The 20,484-nt window shown below is 42.5% G+C and overlaps 1 protein-coding gene across 13 annotated transcripts in view; it reads right to left on the reverse strand.

Moving 5' to 3' along the window:
• Positions 1-1,560: 1,560 nt before the first annotated feature.
• The window catches only part of SSH2 (slingshot protein phosphatase 2), a 412,119-nt gene continuing 393,195 nt past the window's right edge, over positions 1,561-20,484 (reverse strand). For 7 of the 13 annotated variants that reach the window (XM_077165401.1, XM_077165397.1, XM_077165402.1 and 4 more), the window contains 2 exons: positions 10,860-11,694; positions 1,563-8,718 (listed from right to left, as the gene is read on the reverse strand). In XM_077165401.1, coding sequence (XP_077021516.1) covers positions 6,622-8,718; positions 10,860-11,694 — 2,932 coding nt within the window. In that variant the 3' untranslated portion in view covers positions 1,563-6,621. Of the gene's footprint in view, positions 8,719-10,859; positions 11,695-20,484 lie in introns of all 13 variants that reach the window. The other 6 variants (XM_077165406.1, XM_077165407.1, XM_077165408.1 and 3 more) reach the window with 3 other exon arrangements.

Consider the following 20,484-nt stretch of genomic DNA (forward strand, 5'->3'; position numbering starts at 1 on the left):
TAGCTGGGTTCTGAACAACAAGCCAGAGAAGAGAACATGGATTTTATTGCCTTCCCTAAAGCAATTTTATGGAAGAGGTGGCCTGGCAACTTAGCCATGATTTGATCCATCAGCTTTGGGTAGAAAGCCAAGACCGAGCTCATCTAGACCCCTAGAATATTTTGTGAAATGACCTTGCCTTCACTATTATGAACAGTCCTTGACCCAGGGGCCAGGAGTGTGCCCCTCCTGCTTGATATGGAAGATTCACTTTAGTTCAAGGTGGTGTTTTATCTGTAAATTTGAGCAAATTTTGGTCTACTGGTATGTAGTGAAGAATTAACTTTACCCAAAGAGAGGTCTAACCTTTGCCCTGGGCTACTGGGAAGCAATCTCTAGACTCCTGGACTGTCCTGACTGAAAAGAATGTCTTTGTTTCCCTGGGGGCTTTGGATACCAGAGTCAATGTAATTTATGATGGGGAGGATTTGGACCAAGCTCTATCAGTTCCAACCTCCTGAGGAACTGGAGACTAAGGCCTCCAATGATACAAAAAGGTTAGCTATGCAGGTAATGTGACCAAGCCCCAGTAAAAATCTGGTACACCACGGGTTCAGATGAGCTTCCTTGGTTACAGTACTCTGTATATTCTTACACATTTCAACCGGGAGAAGGTAACTCTGTCCACAACTCCACAGAAATGACTGAAAGCTGTGTTTGAACCCCTTTTGGAATCTAACTTAAACATTTTTTCCTTTGGCTGGGCCTAATTTGTATCCTTTCTCTGTAGTAAATCATATTCACGAGTGTAAAAGCTTTCAGTGAGTTCTGCGATCCCTTCTAGCAAATTACTGAATTGAGGATGAGAACACCACTCCCCACCCCTGAAACATGCAGTTGGCACCAGATGCGAGGGCAGTCTTGTGGGGACTATTCTCCTAGACTCTGCTGGTTTGGGGAACTCCAAGTAGTTAGCAATTTATTGCCTCTTGGAAAGTTGAGCTTTCTCTAGATAATAGTGCCGTCTTCTATGTGACAAATCGCACCCAATGTAAATTTCAATGATAGGTCTATGGGAGAAGTGCCCCCTACCCCAAGCCCATTTTAGAGAGAACTGCCCTTTGGCTCCATCTCGCTTCTGCACCATCGTTACCAAATGTTTCTCTTCTAAATGTGGAAGTTGAAACAGTGGATAAGGTCAAAGCTTTTACTTTTAGCTTGAGCCAGGCCTCAGTTCTAGAAATCTTTCAGTGACCTGAAAGCTTGTGAACACGACCTCACCAATGTCCAGAGAGGTCACCCACCCAACAAATCCAGTCCCTGCTGGGCAGATAACAGCAGCTGTCCCACACCAGTCACTCTGCACCACAGATGGCAGAGGAATTTTGCTCCCTTTGCTTATTCATTCTCCTAACGTTCAGGTAGTGGCTTTGGCAAAAGCTTTCTTGACCAGGCAACTTCCCAGCTTGGTCATCTGACCGGAGCCACACTGTCTGAAATAATTTTTAATGATTCCGTCTCCTACCCAGTCTTTTCTTTTTGGAGGGTAGAGAATTATTTTTCTCCAGAGCTCAGCTATCTCTTAAGATAGCTTTATAAGATTGATGGGGGATCAATCAGTGAGAACTGCTGCATGTTTGAGTTACCTCCTTTTCTACTCCCTCTGCTTCTCTAGCAACCCCTCTTTGTTGCACTCATCAAGGACACGTTTCATCTTCAAAATAAAAATTTATTCAGTCTGTAACAAGAACATTGAATCTGCACATTTGCGCACAAGTTCACATTTAAAAACAGCGGAGCACATCAGTAATTTAAAAAATCTATGATACAAGTGGAACATCCCAACCACCAGGAAGATTAAGGAAGGAGATGAGACCACTCTTTTTATCTACTTCAAATGCCTCGAAAAAGTCCCAGAGATTCCAAGGGAGCACCTGCTTTATTAATAAAATGTTAGCATAAAAGTTTGGGGTGTCTTAGGGCAAAGGTAACAGTCAGTGGGAGAGTCTTCTGGACTTGTTTTCCATATTCAGAACAAGTCCTACAAAATAAAGTAGGAAGAAAAAAAGAAAAGGCACCTTAAGCTATGTCAAGGAAACCAAAACCCAACAAAACATTAAAACAAAGCAATTCCCTGTGGGCTTATTGATTGAGAAACATTTCAGGGCCAGTTACCTAGTTTTCAGGTTGGGTCATCAGCTTGTTGAGTCAGGCCTGGGTATCAGCTCTACATGTGTTCACGGGATTGTGCCACCACCGTGGTGAGGACACAGGTGGCAGCACAGTCATTTACCTTTTGGGGGTACTTCCAGTTTAGAAATACTGCCCTAGATTTCTCAGGCACTGAGAAAATGAGACTGATTCTCTTTTCATAGGAGCCAGGCCCAGTCACCCTTCACTTCTAGGCTGGAAAAGTACAAAAGCACCTTGCAATGGCTGTCCATGGCATCAAGGGACCCCAAGCCCTGGGAAAAGGGTTAGGAGTGTGCAGCTTCCTGCTGTGCTGGCAGAGCTCTTCTTAATACGGGTGCTGGATGAAATGAGCAGCAAATCATGCTTATGCCTAGTGCGTGCCTTGACCTTTTAGTTTAGAAGGGAAAACAAACTCTAAAATGCTTTTAAGTTGGACTGGTGCTAAACAGCTAAAATTCCATCTTGTCTAACATTGAAAAGCAAAACAAAGTGAAATCAAAATGACAACTAGCCATTCACCATTATAACCATCACTATAAGTCACAATGTCACTGAGGAAATGACAACTGTTTTCCGTAGCAGTGCTGGATAAGGAGTACAGGATGCAGATGGAAGTCAGCCCCAGGTGTTACCCACTCATCCGCAAGGCGGACCAGTGTGGCATTACTTTGTGTGAGGACTCATAGGACAGCCAGGGCTGGGTGCCTGGAGATGAAGGAGACCAAGTGGCCAACAAGATGATGATGCAGGTTTTAATACTAAAACTGTAAACAAAGTACCCACAAATAGGTGTTCAAAAAGCCAAATAATGGCTTTATTTGAAAATTTTTAAAATGCCCTTAAAAGCAACCCTTTTTACATTATGCTTTTTTAAAAAAAAGAAAAAAGAAAGAAACAACCCCTACCAAAAAAAAAAAAAACAACAACAACAACACATTTTTACCAAACCTGTTTAGATCACTTCAGAACTGAAACCCTTAGATGGAACAGGTGAAGATTTCTATGAGCTGCTAAGTCTTAGAAAAGAAGCTTCTTTTAGGAAGCTTCAGGTCTACCCCACAGGATCTGTCTGGGGCCCGTGAACAGGAGGAGGACCTCAGAGCCTGGCCGTCATCCACAGGCTGATCTTGGAGCTCTTAGTAGTCCCCAAAATGAGAAAGAGGAAATGCCAGTTGGGATAACAGTACAGAACCAGGAAAATGCTGGATAAAAAGCTTGAAGAGGTCAAGATGCTAGAAATGATCCCAAACTTTTAGAATCTGAAAGGCAGCCAAAAAGAGAGGTGAATATCACCTTCCTACTATACTATGTGTCTACTTAAGTATATATTGTTCCTAAGTATTTCTGAAATCAAGAAAGACTTGGGGTTTCTCTCCTGCCTTACTGACCAGGTAACCTCCCAGATTACAGCTCAAAACTTGTGTGCTCTTGGGCTTTTACCCCGTGCGCCAAAATGTTAGCATGTGTATGCACATACGAACACACACACATCTCTCCAGAAATACATGAAAGCCAGGCGGTGGTGGTTTTCAAAATAAAGATAGAGTGAGGCACTGGGTAAGAGGCCAAGGCTTTTCCTCCTCAGCTGTCATCTGACAAACCTGCTGTTCCAGGTCTGGGTTTTCCACAAAGGTAAAAAGGGAAAAATCAGAAAGTTTGAAGTCAGAAAAGTCCTTGATGGCTCATTATGCATCTCCCCTGGACCTTGCTCAGCCATATAAATAAAACAAGAACACCCCAACTGGGGGATTCTGAGAGGCCTGGCAAAACCCTTTGGCATGGTTAACTTATAGACCCTGTGTAGAAGATATTTTTTTAGGCAGGTAAAGTAAATGATTTTAAAGAAAAAAAAAAAAGGAAGGCAGAGCAAGACTGTTTCCTTCACTCTTCAAAATTGTTTTTTCACAGCATTAGAGGATTTCTTCCCACACTGTTGTTTAACGCAGTGAGCATGCACATCAAACACAGTGGGCTGGGAGAGGAGAACGGTGCACTCCTACCGATCCTGCTTTTACTTACTGTATGGGATGCCACTGTCACAAGGAGGAAGCGTGAGGAGAAACAACTCTTTCTTCCTCCATGCAAATCCTCTTCCTCCCACCCCAATTTCCTGTCCTTTACCATCACATTGGGTATGGAAACTGCCTCAATAAGACAGGGCAGTTTAGATAGGTGGGCCCTGGAAATTCATAACCCTGCTTTGTAGCCATTCATACTCTGGTACATATCATCTAAAAAAAACATCATACAACACAGTAAATATCCAGGAATCACAAAGCTGTGTGGATGATACACTGGAACACTGAAGGAGACTATTTAGGGACAGCATGGTTACACACAATTACTACACCATAAAGACGTTTTTAGCTCAACTTGCCTCCTGGCAGTGATATCAGTCCCGAAGACGGATTCCATATGGCAACTAGATTCACAGCTCCTTCTGAGCTAAGAGTGGCCTCAATCCACCTGTCCTCTCTCCTATGGGACACCCCACTGCCTGACTCCATCAAACTCTGGCCTTCAACATCACCTTGACAGTCTCTGCATCTGTCTCTTCCTCTCAGTGCTGTGATGAAACAAAAACCTAAGTCTCAAGTCTGCACTTGATTAATCTCAAAGGAAACAGGAAGCAAATCTGCAAACCTCTTCAGTTTTGATGAGCTTCAGAGGGTGTTTCATTCCAGGCTAAATATGTTTTCTGTAAGAAGTTGAAATTGGCTTGTTCGTGGCAGGTGCTCCTTGTCTTAACGGTTTCCACAACAGCAGCAAAGCAGTGGCATTCTAAATGGAGTCATCACCTGCCCAGGGCGGGGGCCTCCCCTGTCCCTTAGCCTCCACTGGGAACACCCACCGTGGGCAGCAGGGACACTCCTTTATGCTCCTGGCTGTACTTCAGCTACTGGCAAACAATTTTCTAAAATTTCAGTCTCAAAGAAAAATCAACCTTCAGTCAAATTGTGATCTTACGGGAGCCTTTAGGGGTTTCTCTGAGGAGGAAGTTACTAACACACACTCTGGCAGGAGATGGCAATGAGAGTCTCCATTTAAACAATTAAAAAACCACCATCAATATACTGTGCAGATTCCTGTCAACACCCATGAGCTTTATTTCTGTGGCGTTTTTGTGTGTTTTCCAGTTGCAGCTTTGCTCCTTCTTAAAAATAATAAATCAAAAAGACTCTACAACATCAACAACAAAACATTGTAAGAAACTGACATTATGTACAAAAACACTGTGTATAAACTTTAGAGAAATGACAGACCTTTCAAGAAAAGGAAAAAAAAAACATGTCAAGTGTTAACAGTGATGATATAGAAAACTTTGCATTCACTGGAGGTTATACATACGTAACAATTCAAATATCATTTATGAAATTAAAAAGAAAACACATAGGCAGCACTGAAGAAATAACATGGGGGAGGAAAGTAAATTGGGAAAAATACGGCATTGAACTCAGAAGGCCCTCAGAGCTATTCAAGTAATGGAAGGGTTAAAACCCTGCAAGATGAATTCATTTTACAAGAACACAATGACTTTTGATTGCTGTTTTTCAAACTTGTCACAACTGTTTTTTAGTGGGAGGTCTCTGCAGAGCACACTTCCTGGCAGGAGGGCCAGGAGGGCCACCCATGTGGACCCCATCACCCCAGAAGTGACTGAGCAGTAGGTGGTCTCTCCACTCCCACCTTTACCACCTCCCTCTCATCATGGTTTCCTCTACAGAAGACCTTCTCCTGGATTTCATTTGGGGTTCACTTTTAATATAATGTCAACAACTATTTGCTTGGGGAAAAAAAGCCCAACTAATTTGTTTGTCAAATTTATAAAGCCAGCCATTATCATGTTTTTCTGCAATGATGAACTCTGGAATACCAGAAGAAATGAAGTCTGGAAGACCCCCTTTTAAAGCAAAACAGAACCTGCTCACTTTAGGAATGCCAATGGGCTGACAGGATAGCTGAGAGAGATCTGACATCTGGCTGCCTTCCATCCCACCCAGTGCCTCGAGTCTGAGGACCACACCATCTTCACAAAGGTCCTGAGGAGCATTTCCAATTTCCAACTTCATCTCCACCCTCCCCATCTGCTTCCTTCCCTCAGTCAGGCAAGCATGCCTTTTCTCAGTGGGCAAAGTGAAGAACAGGTGGTGGTTCCCTGAAAAACAGCAATTTGCCTTTGATAAAGGTGTTCTTTGAAAATGAGATTTTTTTTTTTGAGGTTTGCATTTTAAAAAATAAAAATATGATAAAATAGTCTTGCTGTCCAAATCTCTCTCACACACACAGAAAAAAATTACCAAAACACAAAATCCAAACCCTGCATGCGCCAAGAACAGTAAAATGACCAAAACATTATAAAATTAATCAATAAAGTGCATGTTCCTTACATATTACACCTGCCCCTTTTACAAACATTTCTTTTCAAAAGTCACACGTGTAGGCTCAGAATCACATGGTATTATAGAAGGGGTTAGTTGTCCTTTTTTTATCATTTGCCTTTTTAAGTCTCCTAAGGGGATGAGTTCTGCCATGTTGCTGACGGGGAGCCACAGCCAGCCCTGGAGTGGGGCCTGCACTCTGTAGCAGTCCCTGGGTCGGGAGCAAAGGAGGGCCTCCTTCAGAACTAGTCAATTCAGGCTCTGCCCTGGGGAGCAAACACTGCTGACTATAACCAAATTCTTTGGCATACTGCACAAGGGGCCTCTCCACTGGCTTGCTCTGTGCAATACACTCTGTTGTTTTGAGTTGTTCTACAAAATACATGGTGGGCTCTGGGTTCTGGGCAGCACCTAGGTTTTCTGGAGGCTTCTGGGCCTCCATGGTGTGCATGCCTGAGTCCGTCCTGATGAAGGGCTGAAGGAGTTTGAGATGAGGGGATTCAAAGGAGACAGGCTCCCTCTCCTGTAAACAGTCTTTACAGAGGTCCAAGTAACCTAACTTGGCAAGGGAAGCTGAGCGCCTCATTTGAGATGGTTTGGTAAGCCCTGCCTGGCAAATCACTTGGGACTCAATTTCTTTAGCATGTTCCTTTACCACACTGGGGTTGTGGCTGAGACCCTTTATATCGTCACTGCTAGAGCTACGTGGGAGTTGACAGGCCACTGGTGATGGGTCTAGTTTTTCCTGTAACTCCCTAATATTGTCACCAAGTTTGCTAATTAAACTTAGGTCTTCACTACCTAACTGGGAGCCCCTATGTGGCACCTCATTGCCAAAGGAGAGGGGACCCTCCTGACTTTGTTCCCAGCTAACCTGCTCTGCTGAGGGCTCATTGTCTGTGGTACTGCTTTCCCCTGTAAATCTTTCCAGGTGAACCACGGACTGGGGATGCAGGTAATCCAAGCTGGTAGATGGTACGTGGGTTGTGTGACTGACAAAAGGTGATGCTGTCTCTGGGGGTGTTGACAGGCTGTCGCCTCTGCTTACAGGGCTGCTCAGGGTAGAGGTCAGGCCAGTGGGCCTGTCAGGCTCAGGAGAGGAACAATGAGGCAGAGGTAGCATGTAGGGATGCAGAGAAACCTGGTCGGGGCCCAGAGTCCTGTTCAGATTCTCATCTAGTGCACAGAGCACAGTGATGGACTTCTCCACTTTCACTTTCCTCAGCCCCTGCTCCACACTCTTTTCGGTGGTGGCTATTTCACCCTCTAGTCCAGGGTGACCGGGTGATGTAACTGCGTGGGTAACCTCGATGATTTCTATCCTCTTGGGAAGAGGGGGAAGAAGGTCTGCCTGTGTCTGAAACTCCTGGCATGCAGCCACAGTCCTCTGCTCCTTCAGGGCTTCTTCCTGCTTTGTTCTAGTATCTGATCCTGGACTCTCCCGAGGAGCTGCCAAGGGGTGAAACTCCAGTAGCTCAGGTGCTGGACCAACAGCTATCTGCTCACAGCGGGGTCCTGAGCCAGCCTCAGCACCATTGCATTTCCCTTTGCCCTTGTTCATTTCTGGTTCCTTGGGGACAAGTGAACGTTCCAGAGCAGCTTCATCGATTTTACCTTTTGGTGCCAGTTCGGCCACAGAAGCATCATTTTTTGAATTCTTGCGAGCGGACAATGAGGCACATGCAGGGGCAGCAGCGTGATGCTCTTGCTCCTGCCGCAAGCGCTCTTCGAACTCTAAGGTAGCTCGCCTGACTGACCCAGGGAACCACTTGGCACCTGGGTGCATCTCTGAGCCGCGGAGTTCTTGTTCCTCCTCAGATGGATTCTCTTCTTCCACGTCTGCTGTAGAAGAGTGTGTGGTTAGGCAGTTCTCTGGGTCCCACTTCCCTGAGTCTTTGGCTAGTTCAGGCTGGGCTGTGCAGCAACCCTCATTCTGCTCCAGATTTCCAGGGTTGTCCTCTGGGGCCTGGACCCTCTCAAGGGGCAGCTCAGTGAGAGTGTTCTTCTTTGGTGTATGGCATGGATTGGATAGGGCATCTCCTTTCAGTTGACTCTGTCCCACTCCTTGACTGATGGACTCAATTTCAGTGATGATTTCTTTGACTGAAATTGCGTTTTCTGAGTGAGACTGCATAAAGGTGTCTGGGCTGACCAGTTCTGAGATTGCCTAAGAAGAGAAAGTAGTAACATGGTTATGGTGAATTGTAGATGAATTGAAAATGCCAAATTTTCTGCTTATTAATCCTTTCATTCAGGAGAACCTATTTGGCCACAAGGACGCAAATCCTGGGGTGCCCAGGCCTGAACCCTGACCATCTGCTTTGTGGTACAAAGAAGAAACTGAATTCATCAAGAACAGAGACACAAAAGTAGCTACCACTTCACTGTCTAAACTAAACTTTCTGTTCTGTTTACTCAAGCATGATTTCAATCCAAAATGAATAACAAACAGTCTTAGAGGCTCCCTAAGACCATGAGTCTCTAGGACTCAAGCCATATGGGGACAAATGAAGTCTTTTCTCTCTGGCCTACCAACTTCTAACTTGATCCTAGTCTAGTACAAGAGGAAAACCTCTCTGCATTGGCTCAGTGTCCACCTTGTATGCCTAGTGTTAGGGCAGGATGGATGAGGCTACCATGTGATACCTGACTCGGAAATGCACTGCCCTCTTTCCTGTCTTGCAGGCTTTCCTGCATATCCTCCCCTACTCTTCTTAGCAGAAGCACTGCTGGCGCATGAGGGTAGGGACAGTGTCCTCTGAGTCTCACGTGGTTCTTTCCGGGAAAGGTTTATTTAGCCTATGGAGCCACATGTCTCAGAAAACTTAGAAACTGTGACTCCCTGACATCTTATTGTTCCACCAGCTGCAAATTTCCAGATAGATTCAGAACAAGGCTGAAGAAAATTGGCCAATGCAAAATCAGGCTCCATTGTAAAAAAATAAAAAAATAATTTTTTTTCCTCAAAATTTGGAATGCCCTCCCCCCTGGACACCTTTTAAAACGTCATCATTATGACCATCAATCTTCTTTTGGTAAACATTTTTACAAGGCTTCAAAGTACAATATTCCTCTAGGAATTGTTCTGGTCTTTCTCCTTCAAATGAGAGCCAGAGTTAATGCAAACTACCAAGGTCAGCCATGCCTTTGGGGGAAATTTGCTGGGACATCAGGCACAGGCAGACTTGCCAAGACTGTGAGAGGAGCCACAGCAGGTTCATTGTGTGCAGCAGCCACAGAGAGAGCACTCATATGACTGGAGACTTTGCAGAAAGGCTATTTCTGTCAGTGCTGCTATGCTCATTGGTCTGAAGGAGAGGACTAACATTTGATTTTCCAATAGAAAAGAAAAAGAGGCAGAGACTTGTGGGGAGAGGTAAAACAGAAGTAGAGACAAGAATTGCCCTGGGGTGGTCAAGAAGAGACCAGATGAGGAATGGACAAGGTAGTAAACATCAGGAGACACACATTAGCAGATGTCAAGGATCTACTCAGCCCACTAAAATTGTTAAGTGAAGTCTGGTTAGGTTAGAGTACATCTGTCACCATTTATTTCCCAACTAGCATATTTTACTGATCTAAGACACCATTGTTTATAAGATACATCCCAATTTCAGAACTGCCAAATGAGAATGAATGTCAGTCTTAGAATGGATGGTATGTAGTAATTCTTTCCCTGGTCTAAGATGGTTTTTAAGAGCTCATAAGCCACTGAGAAGAACTTGAGGATTCTGTTTCCTCTCAAATCATTTCCCCAGAACAACCTCAATTCTTGAATACCACTAAGTCTAAAATGAGGACTAATTCAGCAACATTATTATTAGCAAGGACTCAGCATGAGGAATCAGTTGATGCTCTAACATCTATTTACATGTCCAGTGTTTGGATTTTCTGAGGCAAAAAGAATTGCCCAAATAAATCCATCTCAGAGAGAGACAGGTCTCACTCAGGCAGCATCTGAGAATCTGGCACTTCACTACTGGTGACATCTGATCTGAACTGCAGACTCCAGGGAGCGAGACCACTTCTTGCTCAGGCAGACATTCATTTTGGCTAATCTATTACCCTCTTCTTCCTCTCTAAAAATGCTTCCAATGACATCAAATGCCTGGGGAAATCAACTCCTCAAAGGGCAACTGATTTTTAAAAACATTTGAATCCTAAAATTTCAAGGAAAATCTCAGCCAGATTGTCCCCCCATACTATCATCCTAAACCCTGAGCAACATCAAAAGTAAAGTGAACATAGCAGAATCCAAACATTTTGCCCTTGAAGAGAACTTCATTAGGTAGAGAATATAATTTTTACCTTTGACTGTTCCTCATCCACTGAAGATTCTTCAGATGCCTGGGGAGTATTACTCAAAGAGCTGCTTCTCTGGTCATCGGCTGTCACTTCGGAAGGGGCTATTTCTACCACTGAGAGCCGACAGCCCTCACTCCTTCCTCCACCCAGTTCCTCCATCCTTGAGTGTGAAAAAGATCGGGACCGGGTTTCTTGAGAGAGCTCTACAAACTTTTCTAGGGCGCTAAAAAAATCAATGCGATCTGTACTGAAATCTGAGACTTCAGCCTGGCAACTGGTCTGGGGGCTTGGTGACTCAGGGTCAGGGGACATGGGGAGGTCTTTCAGTCGAGATGTCAATTCTTCCATAGGCAGTAAGTGGACATTCATGTCAGCTTTCAGTGCGTCTGTCTCCAAATCTTCCACTGTTAAGTCTGGGAACTTGTTGGCCATTTCTGGGGCCTGTCCAGGTTGGATTAAGGCTTTGGCTGCATGGCAGTTGTCAAGAGGGAATTTTGATTCATTCAAACAACACCCTGAAGAGCATCCATTGATGTCATTTAGGTTTAATTCATCTTCAATCTGTCCAGCATGACATTCCCTAGAAGTAAACTCCAAGCAGATCATTCTTTCTTTGGTACACAGGCCTTTCTGATTTGCATCTTGTGGGACCATGTGTTCCACAAAGACAGGAGGTATGGGTGGATGGCTCTCCACGGTCTTCACTTCAGCAATCTGGTCTGCAGAGTTGGTGATCTCCTTCTTGTTGAGTTCTAGCCCTGGTTTGCAGATGGGTTCGTGGTGGTCTGAGAGGTCACTATCTGAATGAGATCTCCAGAGCTTGTTATGTCGCTGTTTGCTGTGGGTGAGACACACAGGAAAGGCCTTACTCTTGTTTGTTTGAAAATAATCAACACCCTCCCAGGAAACCACTCCGAGATAAACTTATGTTAAGCTAAAATGCTTTGTTAATGCCCAGTAGAACCAGGCAATAAACATTTGGGGGAAAAAAAAAAAAGCTCAATTTAGCTAATAGCAAAAAAAAAAAAAAAAAAAAAAAACCCACAACAAAAACAAAGTAATATAAGATCTGTCTTTCTACCCATCAGACTGGCAAGAGTTAAAACACTGGTAATAGTCAGCACTGATGACGGTGTAACCAAGCACTGTCCTTTCGTACAGTGTCGGCAGGAATGTGAATGACAGAATTTTTAAGAGAACAATTTGAGTATAGCTCTCAAAATTCAACCCTATCCAGAAATTCTTCCTGTAAGAATTTTTCTTGGAGAAATACTACTAACAAATGCACAAAGATATACATATAAGGATATTTACTTAACACTGTAAAAGTTAAAAAATCAAGATACACACACAGAAGATTTATTTAAATTATAATCCATACAACTATATGTTATGAAGCTGTTAAAAGCAGCCAGGCATTTTAGTAAATAATGTTCAAGGTATACTATTAGGTGAAAAAGATGCTAAAAACATTTGGAATGATCAGTTCCCATTTTAGAATAAACTTAAGAAAAAAATCTGTAAGAATATCACACTGGTACAGTGGTTCTTTTGAGGAAGGCAAAAACAAGGCTTTTAATTTCTATGGTTTTTGAATTTTTAAAATAACGGGCATGCTTAATCTTATATCAGGAAAACAAAACAACATAACTAGAGCCAAAACAAAATACAAGCGTTGGAAGCTGGAGAAGATATGGAGAAATAGGGAGATTCACTCATTGTTGGTGAGAATGTAAAATGGTGCAGCTGCTGAGAAGAGACAGTTTGGCAGTTCCTCAGAAAGTTAAGTACAGAGTTACCATATGACTCGCAGTCCCACTTCTACATATATACCCCCAAAGAACTGAAAGCATGGATTCGAACACATATTTACACACCAATGATCATAGTGGCATTATTCAAAATTGCCAAAAGATGGAATCAACCCAAGTGTCCATCAACAAATGAATGGATAAGCAAAATGGGGATATTATCCATACAATGGAATATCAAACAGCAGTAATAAGGAATGCAATTCTGATATATGTGAGAACATGGATGAACCTTGAGGACATTATGCTGACTGAAATGAGACAGACAAAGAAGACAAACAGTGTATGATTTCACTTATATGAAATAATTAGAATATGCAAATCCAGAGTCAGAAACTAGAATACAGGTTTCCAAGGCTTGGGGCTGGGGTAAGGAATGGAGAGTTAATGCTTAATTAGTACAGAGTTTCTATTTGCGGTGATGAAAAACCTCTGGCAATGGATAGTGGTGATGTCATACCACTTAACTGTATATTTAAAAGTGGTTAAAATGGCAAATTTTGGGTTATATATTTGTATTACTAGAATAAAATAAAAAAAACAGAACTGGACAACAAAGAGTATACTCTAATGTAAACTATGGACTATAGTTAATATAATAATAACGTTTAATCAATTTAAACAAAAGCAGCACAGTAATACAAAATGTTAATAATAGGGAAAACTGTATGTGGATGCAGGATATATGGTAACTGTACTTTGTGTGATTTTTCTGTAAACCTATAACTTCTCTAATACATAGGAAAAAAGTGGGAAAGGGAGAGGGAGAAGTGTGTGTGTGTGGGGGGAGAGAGAGAGAGAGAGAGGGCGCGCGAGCCCTGGGGTTGGTCAGGACTACCTGCCCAGGCAACAAGTCCCAGGAGGTGTGGTCTCCATGACTTACGAACTGATGAGGTGTTACCTAACTACAGGGTGGAATGGGAAACTCAGCCCAAAACAACAACTTGCCCCTGGGCTCAGGGCCACTGCTGCCTGTGAGTCTTTGCAAAGTCATGCTGCCTGCACTCATGTGAACCCGTTTGTCCTAAACTCTGCACCTGCTCTCAGCTCCCTCTGCCTGTCTGCTGCTGGGGTGGGGCTCTCTGTCACTCAGGCCTGCACAGCACAAGGGTGATTCCCCAATAAGGGAGTAGGTTAGTCTGTTTATGAAGATAAGCTAGTAATCAAACAGCTGGATATAATGGTGGGGTTTTTACCTTTTCCAAGCTGCATGAACTCCAGCCACCCCTAGGAGGAGACAACATATCACACATCCCAAACCAATGCGTGTCTGTGGGAAGGGGCCTCAGACTTCTTGTATGGTGGAGCCTAAACTATACATTGTGATCAACTGGTGAATGGCCAGTATACTTTCTTTTAAAGTTTCTTCTGTTATATCCTGACACACTTGTTCCCTGCTCTAACTATGACTGTGTTCTCCAATTTCTATCCCTACTTAGGGATAGAAGATGTTCAAACCTAACCCAACTCCTTCCCCCAACTGTGATGGGTCAATTCCTGTAATTCGAATAACTGGGGAAAAAGTCTCAGGGGTGGCTCTCCTCTTCTCACCCTTCTAATCATATAAAGAACAGCTTATCTTATCAGTTAATAGACAAATGGGATGTTTTCATGATCCCAAGAACTCTCCAAAGTCTGCCCACAAATCACTAATCAGGCGGGAACGAGAGACTAGAGTTATGCCAATAGGTACAGCAGTGTGCCTTCAGACAAAGGCACAGAGAGCACAGCTGCGATATCCTTTCTCTTCTTGGGGGAGATATTCATCAGAAAACTGGGTCCAGGTTCTAGAATTAAACTGACACCTAGCTGTAAAGGAGAAAAAAAAATTTCTAACCCAAAAGTGGGTCTGATGATGTCTCATTTTTCATTTCTGTAATAGGGAGAGTGGTGGGCAGCCCCCTGATGGAGTCACGGCATCCATCACCTCTGAAGTGTCCTGATCCTACCATTTCTCCCCCCTCAGAGGCAACCTTCACTGTCAATTTGATTCTGATCACTACCTCTTGTTTCTTTATAGTGCTACCACATGCTTTTGTTCTTAGCAATCTATGGCTTAGTTTTGCAAGTTCTGAACTTTATATAAATAAATCATAGTATATGTATTCCTATACAACTGTTTTGCCCAACATTTTGAGATTCACTGATTGTGTCGGTGTCATTCAGAATGGCGTGAATAGGCCTCGGATTTATTTTTCCATCCTGTTGATGAAGTTTTGGCTATTACAGACAACACTGCCATGAACATTCTTATGCCTGGTGTGCACCTTAGCTTCTGAAAGGAGTGAAAAGCTGGGTCATATGGTATGTGTGATTCATCGATTTTACTCAGTAACACCAAACTGTCTTCCAAGGAAGCTTTTTCCCGAGCCAGTTTATTCTAATGCTACATCACTGTTAGGGACAGATGTAAGACATTAGATCATATCTATTATTTTAAACTGTTAATTTTATATCTAGTTGACACTCCCACCTATTCCAGGCAGGCAGCAAGTAAACAAGATGCCAACCAAGAACTTCAGACTTGGTCTCTGGCCTACCTAGATGATGCAACCCTGTCTCAGGTTCTTCTCCCCCTTAAGAGGCCGCTGACCTGAACGTGAATTCACACAAACATACAGGCACACATGACTGGGCCATACGGGGTAAAAATCTGACTTCTTACTTAGTAAATGAGCAAGAAGCAAATTTACGTAACAGATGTATTCTCTTGTCTTGCTTTCTTTTTTATATAATTGGTAAAGCATCAATTCTGTTTGATAAAACAGAAGAAAATACTGGTAAAATTGGATTGTAAAAAGGGGAAAAACAGAGAAAAGTACTACGGTATAGTTTTCAAAATGGGGCAACGGATCCATGAGGGTTCCCAAAACACTTTTAGGGGATCTGCAAGGGCAAAAAAGATCGTCATAATATAACATGACATTATTTGCTTTAATTCTCATCCTCTCACAAGTGAGCACTGGAGTTTTCAGAGAGTACATGGTATGTAATATTAGAGCAGATTAGATGCAGAAGCAGATATGAGAATCTAGTTGCCTTAATTAAGACAGACATTAAAGAGATTTGAAAAAGTGTAAAATAGTACAAATTTTTTTAGAGCATGATATAATTATTTTTTATTAAAATAGTTTATGTTAAAAATTGTACAATTTATGGCTACTTCTTAGGGTATTCAGCAGCCTGTAGAAATGGGGAACAAATAAGAGGAAAAAAAGTCAAGCATTTTCTATGTGTTGTGCATGGTCCTAGAATCTTTAAGGCTCTTTCACTGAATATCTATTAAGAAAATTCTGTAAACCTTGATTGTGCTTGTCTGTCACCCTATCAGGAATCCATGTCCCCTTACTCTTGGGTTCCCTGATGCTGGCCGACCACTGTGTATAGGTTAACTGGACCTCAACATCCCTATCAGTGACGCTGGGTAAAAGGCAACCCTGCCTCCTCTAGCCCTGGTGACAGCAGTGTTCAAAGAACAAAAAAATGACATCTATGAGGATATGTGGCATGTCCCTGGCCACCACTCGGTTTTTTTTCTTTGCCCCCTATATACTGGAACTTGATACCAAAGCCACACGGTCCAGCTTGCAAATGGTCTGCCTGCAACCTGAGCCTGTCTAATGGAACATAAATCTGCCTGATATTTGCATGATAGAGTGCAGAATAACAAATGGGGTTGCTGGCCATTCAATGGAGAGTTTCAGAACACACACGCACACACACATCCCCTTCCATTTTCCTCTTGCCTCACTCCCAGCCCTCAGCTGTAAAAACAGAAAAATAAAATCAGATATACACAGCATCAATGGCTATGAAATACCCTTTTTTAGGTTTAAAAGTGGATATTAAATATTAACCTTCTGTAGGCTCTTAACGACATCCTGAAAGATGCAAAAATGCCCTTATCTTTTAGAGGGGGTGTCATTGTTTGGACCACACCATCACATTCCGATTCAGAAACAATAACCAATTCATAAGTCACCACAAGAGTCTGGTATTACTTTGGTAAACTTCTCTTCTATCAAAAAGTCAAAGCACTAAACCAATACCCTCAGAAAGAAAGTTGCTGAGTAGTTTCTTCTGTTTTATCCCGACACCCTTGTTCCCTGTCCTAACTATGTAGCAGTACCCAGTGCCACTCTGGATAACCACCTATGGAATGCTACGATCACTACCACATGGAAAACCATCACATCCCTTCTGGAAGAAGGTAATAAATATAAAATCTGAGCAACTGGACAGGAAAAGAGATTTCTTTGCCAAAAGATAGAGTGGGATTTTTTAAGGACTTTCCTCTCTTGGTCACCTTAGCTGCAAGGCTTGATAGGACTTTAGGTAGTTGTAGGAGCCTGGGGCTTCTCTTTCTTTGCTCTTCTAAGCAGGCAGATCCTGGAACAGCACTCTGGAGCTGGACAAGGGTCTCTTGAGCTGAGTTCACCTGGCAGATGGCTTGGCAAGGAACCTCAGAGTGCCAAGGCTTCTTGAAAACCCATCATAGATTACAGACCCTAATGCTTGTATATTCAACAAACACTCCTCTCTTCTTTTCCTTACTGGCACAGGCCTGATTTTGTTTGGGTGTTCACTCTCATGGGTTCAAGGAATGTGGCACTTTAGCTTCAGAGGATGAACAAGAACTTGTTTTTGCCAGTCTTGGAAATTCTATTTCCCTGGCCAGTGATTGGTTTTAGGCGTATGGCCCAATCCTGGCCAAGAGGTGCCGAAGGGAAGTCTACTGGAGAGCTTCTGGGAAAGGTCTTTCTCCTACTTGAAGTGCCTCTTTTCTTCAGCCAGATGCTATGGAATTGACATATTAGGTGTGTATAAATGTGGTAGATATCTGACAATCACGGGACAAGTTCAAGGACCAAGCCATCTGTTAATTAAGTAAAGGAGAATCCTGAGAAAGAAAACACCAGAGTCCCTGATTATATATCACTGAGCTATTAAAGTCTACCTCTGTGCTGCTTCTTATAGGAGATAATCAAATGTTTCACATTTTAAAATTACTTGTAGCTGACTACTGAGCCAGATATCCTCTGTTTGCCTTCCAGATCCATTTTTCACCTTCTCCGCCCTGCTTTTGGCCCTTGAGGTACATCTGTATGGACCACATCAACAGGCTTCCTTGTTTTCGTATGTCCACAGAGTATGGCTAATGGGGAAACCTAGCAGGAGACTGGAGGGAGGAGTGTGAGGTAATTACTCCCCTAGCTCCTTCCCTGAGGGGTCATCTCAGCCTGGCTTAAACCACTGCTTGAGGTTACAGCTCCCCTTTGAAGGTACCTTTCTCTATAGGACTCTCCTGAGTTCTAGGAACTGCTTTCTCTCCTCTTTGGGATTAGGAGTTATAACGGTTCTGCTGATATCAGACCCTTGTGATTCCACTACAATGCCACATCTTTGTAAATAAAATAGTCCCTTTATTAAACTCTCCTCCAATCGTAAAATGAATGTGCCATGTGTCTTGTTGAAATCTCAACTAATGGAGGTATTCTATTACTTATTGCCCAAAACAGCCTACATTATATCCTTAACATTAAATTCTAGCTCTTAAAAGCCAGGAAATTTTGTAATACTGGGAATTCCAGGAACACTTCTCATTCCAGTTCCTAACGGAGTTACTATGTCTGAGGGTGGTGGGAGGAAGTGCTTGATGTCAAGGAGGAGGAAATAAATGGTACCCGATTATGCATGTTTTCTGGGTAGCCTAGAATGAAGGAGATAAGAATCACTTACATCTGAATAACCCTTAACAGAACATAATGTATATTTATACACATTTTTATTTACAATAATTTTTTGAGGTAAGTCTCTTGATTTTAATTTTACAGATGGGGTCAGGTGAGGATCAGAAACGAGAAGTTACTTACTCAAGGTTGCAACAATGGGTCAATCAGGAAATGGAAATCAGACCTACTGACTCAAATTTTGTAGTTTTCTCACTCCCCAGGGGCCTGCCCTTCCTCTATGAATCAAGCCCAGGAAGGCAGGATGGAAAAGAAAAGGAAAGAGAAATGGAAGTGGAAGGGTAATTTGTGGATTTAAGTTTTCCTTCTCATCCTCAGCTAAGATTTTTTCTGAAATTCCCTTAACATCCAAGAAAAACCACATACACTTTAAAAACAAAAACAAAAACCCAACCCAACAGCTTGAAGTAGCCTGGGATTCCAGAACAAATACTGAAATTGGCAGGACACGTGGTATCCTTCCTCCCAGTGGGTCACGTGAGGACATTTCCTAACATCTGTCATGAATGTGTCTGGGAATATACAATATTTTTGTCTCATCAAACCCTCAGATGCTTCTTTCTCCTGAAAAAAAGAACTGCTGTGTCCTGCCTTCTGATTTAATCTAAAAATGTCATAAAAATCTAGCCCCCAAGACCTATAAATCCTTTTTAAGCAGAAGAGATTTGAGTATCTTCCCAGTCTCTTAAGAGAACAGCTCAAAAGAAATCATGCCAAGTTCTGAGTAAAAGGGAGGGCTTTTTTTTTTTTCAGTCGAAATCACAGTGCTATGCTGTGAGCACATTTTTACAGTACTTTGGGGGTGAGAGGGTGGTCCCTCTGCCTGGATAGGCTGGAAATCTATTTAGCATTTTGTTCCATGGAAACACAGCCCAGATTCAAGAGTCAAGACCAAGTCATGAGACTCACTGGAGTCAAAACCTGGCACTAGCTCCAACTGCTTCTAGGCAGCTGTGCTTCTGTCCTAATAAAACCATCTAGAGCATGACTACATGGAAAAAACAAAGCAAAACCTAGCACTCCACAGAATTTCAGCATGTGGCACCACAAGAAACTGATTCTTAAATCTAGTTTAGTATGTGAATTCTGCTCCTGAGAGCAGCTGAAGGTGGCTTTCACTACCAAAGGGATAAAAATCAATATAGTGAATGTGCTGGTTTGAAATGATGTGTGTCCCCTAGAAAAGCCATGTTTTAATCAAAATCCCATTTCATAAAGGCAGAATAATCCCTATTCAATACTGTATATGTTTGAAACTGTAATCAGATCATCTCCCTGGAGATGTGATTTAATCAAGAATTTAATCCAGTTGTTAAACTGGATTAGGTGATGACATGTCTCCACCCACCCAAATGATGGTGGATAAGTTTCTGGAGTCCTATAAAAGAGGAAACATTTTGGAGAATGAAAGAGATTCAGAGAGAGCAGAGAATGCTGCAGCACCAAGAAGCAGAGTCCACAAGCAAATGACCTTTGGAAATAAAGAAGGAAAATGCCTCCCAGGGAGCTTCATGAAACTAGAAGCCAGTAGAGAAAGCTAGCAGATGACACTGTGTTCGCCATGTGCCCTTCCAGCTGAGAGAATAGCCCTGACTGTGCTCACCATGTGCCTTCTCACTTGAGAGAGAAATCCTGAACTTCATGGGCCTTCTTAAACCAAGGTATCTTTCCCTGGATGCCTTGATTGGACGTTTCTATAGACTTGTTTTAATTGGGACAGTTTCAGCCTTAGAACTGTAAACTAGCAATTTATTAAATTCCCCATTTTAAAAGCCATTCCGTTTCTATATATTGCATTCCGGCAGCTAGCAAACTAGAACAGTGAAATTACTCATTTTATAACCAATTAACAAATTATTGTCGAGCATAGCTGAATCTCATTGATAAAAGATACTCAAGAGCCAGTATTGGTGAGGTAGGCTGCAGAAGAGTTTTTGTGAAGAAGTATCCTATAATAAGAATTACGTCATAAACTAACACCTAGAGCAACAGGGAAGAAATGTCAACTGCCGTTTGAGCTTATAAGTAATTGTTTCCCTCTATAATTTTCTATATTTTTACAAAGGT

Source organism: Tamandua tetradactyla, chromosome 6 (genome assembly GCF_023851605.1).
Source record: "Tamandua tetradactyla isolate mTamTet1 chromosome 6, mTamTet1.pri, whole genome shotgun sequence".
Classification (NCBI taxonomy): Eukaryota; Metazoa; Chordata; class Mammalia; order Pilosa; family Myrmecophagidae; genus Tamandua; species Tamandua tetradactyla.